We start from the raw sequence: 2,649 nt of genomic DNA, 5'->3' as shown, positions 1-2,649 counted from the left end.
TTACATGTGTACAAAAGACTTGGAAAATCCTTTTCTTCAAGAATGATCTGATTCTAGGAGGAAAGATTCTTGACAACCAAGCCATTTTGGTGATTAGCACAAAGAATTCCGTTTCTACTATCTCAAACAAACTTGGAAAGTAAAGAATCTACGAGTCTTCGAAAGGATACCTACGACGGTCAAATTCGAAGAAGTCATGCAAGAAAGCATAGAGTGGACACTATCTATGGGAAAGCACAAAGTCTTTGAAGAGTGGAAGCAAGGACTTCTTGACATTAGATATTCATAAAGTCTAGTTGTCACCCAAAACCTAGTCTGACCACGCCCTATATGCACACTTTTGTAACTCTGGATTCCTCTAAGGCACTAACGGTGCTTGAGGCTTAATGTGCATTAATCTTTCCAAAGTTAACGCAACACTTCGATGCACAATAAGAAAATTAAGAAGAAAGACACAAATGTATAACCTGCATTCTACCATCTCATTCATATGCACACAAAAAGTCTTTTGACTTTCCACCTCCGTGGTCTTTTCATTTCCTAAAGTCACTCGTCACTTATGCACTCGAGATGTTTTGAAAGGATTTTTTATTTTCCGAGATTGGGGAGACCTAATTGTGAATATGGCAAAAAAAGAAAAAAGAAACAAGATGCCCATCTAATTTCAAAAACAAGGAGATGCAGGTATAGGATTGGTAATCCAATATCCTACACAAAGGCTTCTTTTTTTTCACCAAACACGCTGCCTTCTAATAATCTTCAATGAGAAGGCGTCGCTAGTTAGAAAAATTGAATTGTAGTTTTATTTATGATCTTTGAAGGGAAAATGAGAACATATTGCCCTTTCGTATGGAATTAGGCTCGAGATCAAATAAATGATAGGCAAATATATGAGCATTGACCCAAACTCAGATTCAGCAAAGCGTTCAATTTGAATTTTGATTCAAGCTTTTGACTGATCCCTGGATTTTCCTGCAGCATCGCTTTGGCATGTGGACACATTATACAAGGCCTGCTTGCAAGAAAAGCAGCTCAAGGGGCTCCACCGCGCCTGCCGTCTCCTCGTTAACACTATTGCGTTCTTAGTACTGGACCCTTCCTGGTCTTTGATCAATTCAAGATCAGGCCTTGTCTGCAGCTGCATATTGTTCTTCCGTATCCAGGGGTGACCCAAAACCTCCTCTAATGTCATTCTCTCATCAACATCATGGCACAGCATGCCGGCTAGTAGGTCGCACGCATCCGCACTCTCGATCGAAGGGTGGATCGGAAGCTGATCATCCGAGTCCAATATAATTGCTTGGTAGATCTTGGATATCTCTGCATCGTCTTCGCCGCCGACGTTGAAAGGATATTTGCCACCAGTTAACAGGACATGGAGCAGCATTCCAAGGCTCCATATGTCTGCACGATGGTCGTAGCATCCACTAAGGAATTCATGCGCACAATAGCACAAGGAGCCCAGAATCTCACTCCATGTTTGCCCATGGAAAACTAGCGAGCTTTACGCGTCGCGCAACCTCCCATTGGGCTCATTAATCACCTTCGCACTGCCGAAATCACCTAGTAAGATGTCCTCTTCAACCCTAGCTTCTGTGCTCCTGACATCTAATTTATCCTCTTCTAATCTCTTCCTGAAGAGTATATTCGGTGGCTTCACATCCCCATGCACAATCTGGGCCGAGTGGCACGCCATGAGTCACGCGCGAGACTTTCGACGACTTTTGCGGCCCGTTGATCCTCGAGGCGGCACTGCGGCGACCTAGAGAGTCTGTCAAAAAGGCTGCCTCCGTCGCAGAAGGGCATAATCAGGTGAATGCAGCCATCGTCGCCTTCGAATGTGGACTCGAGGGCCACAATGTTGGTCTGCACCGCGCCGCCGGCGCCCTCCAGCGCCAACGTCGTCAGCATGTTGGCTTCACTTCTTAGTTCTTCATCTTGGGTCTTTTTCTCCAGATGTCCTTCCTCGGAGAGCTCAATATCACGTTCAATACACGAGTGCTTTGCGTCATCATACTGCGTCTTTGATGGCTTGTGTTTGCGAAGCTCCAATGACGAGCTTACTTTCGGGCCAGTATTAGTTATACTGCGTAGCACTGGGTTGTGTAGCAGGGCAGACTTGCAAGCCAGGAGCCTGCCTGTGGGTCTGTCTTTGCAAAGAAACACAGCCCCTTGCGCGCCATGACCAAGGAGCAGCAGAGGCTCGTAGCGCCGGGCGAAGGCACTGCAGCAAATCTCGACAGGTAGTGCTTTCCTCGACTTCTTCGACTTAATTACAGTCATCTTCGCACAAAAACAGAAGTCCTGCTAAGTTGGTAGATTTAATACAGCCCTAGCAGAAAAGCGCAAAAGGAAACACCATATATTGAAACGCAAAAGCATACTTCAAAGGCCTTGAGATTACCTATATCACGAGGACACTCGCTTAGGGCCATATTATTTTTCTTTCCTTGAGCCACTATGACAAAAAAATCTACAAGTCAATTTTTGTAACTTTACACTTCATTGAAGATTATGAGGAGGCAGTGTATTTGGTGAGAAAAAAAATACTTACAACCTAGCTTTTTGTAGAAATGAATAAGTGAATAGAGGAGACTCCTATGATTTTATGTAAGCATGTTGTCCGTGCATCTTAACAACTCTCCTTCC

At 44.4% G+C, this 2,649-nt stretch overlaps 1 protein-coding gene across 1 annotated transcript; it reads right to left on the bottom strand.

The window, feature by feature from the left end:
• Positions 1–521: 521 nt before the first annotated feature.
• On the bottom strand, positions 522–2,283 carry LOC147451765 (calcium-dependent protein kinase 21-like). The gene is made up of 2 exons (XM_086519169.1): positions 1,661–2,283; positions 522–1,502 (listed from the first exon to the last, which is right to left on the bottom strand). Exons 1-2 carry the CDS (start codon positions 2,281–2,283, stop codon positions 944–946), a joined length of 1,182 nt encoding a protein of 393 aa, XP_086375295.1. The 3' UTR covers positions 522–943.
• Between the last annotated feature and the right edge of the window lie 366 nt (positions 2,284–2,649).

This window comes from Adiantum capillus-veneris, chromosome 8 (genome assembly GCF_014529385.1).
Source record: "Adiantum capillus-veneris isolate H3 chromosome 8, ASM1452938v2, whole genome shotgun sequence".
In the NCBI taxonomy this organism is placed as follows: Eukaryota; Viridiplantae; Streptophyta; class Polypodiopsida; order Polypodiales; family Pteridaceae; genus Adiantum; species Adiantum capillus-veneris.
The sequence above is the reverse complement of the archived record's forward strand: the minus strand, read 5'-3'. Positions and strand labels throughout refer to the sequence as shown.

Coding starts and splice junctions, on each gene's coding strand:
- LOC147451765 (XM_086519169.1), bottom strand. CDS start 2,283: ATGACTGTAATTAAGTCGAAGAAGTCGAGGAAAGCACTACCTGTCGAG. Junction 1,503..1,660: donor CCCAGATTGTGCATGGGGAT/GTGAAGCCACCG, acceptor CGACGCGTAAAG/CTCGCTAGTTTTCCATGGGC.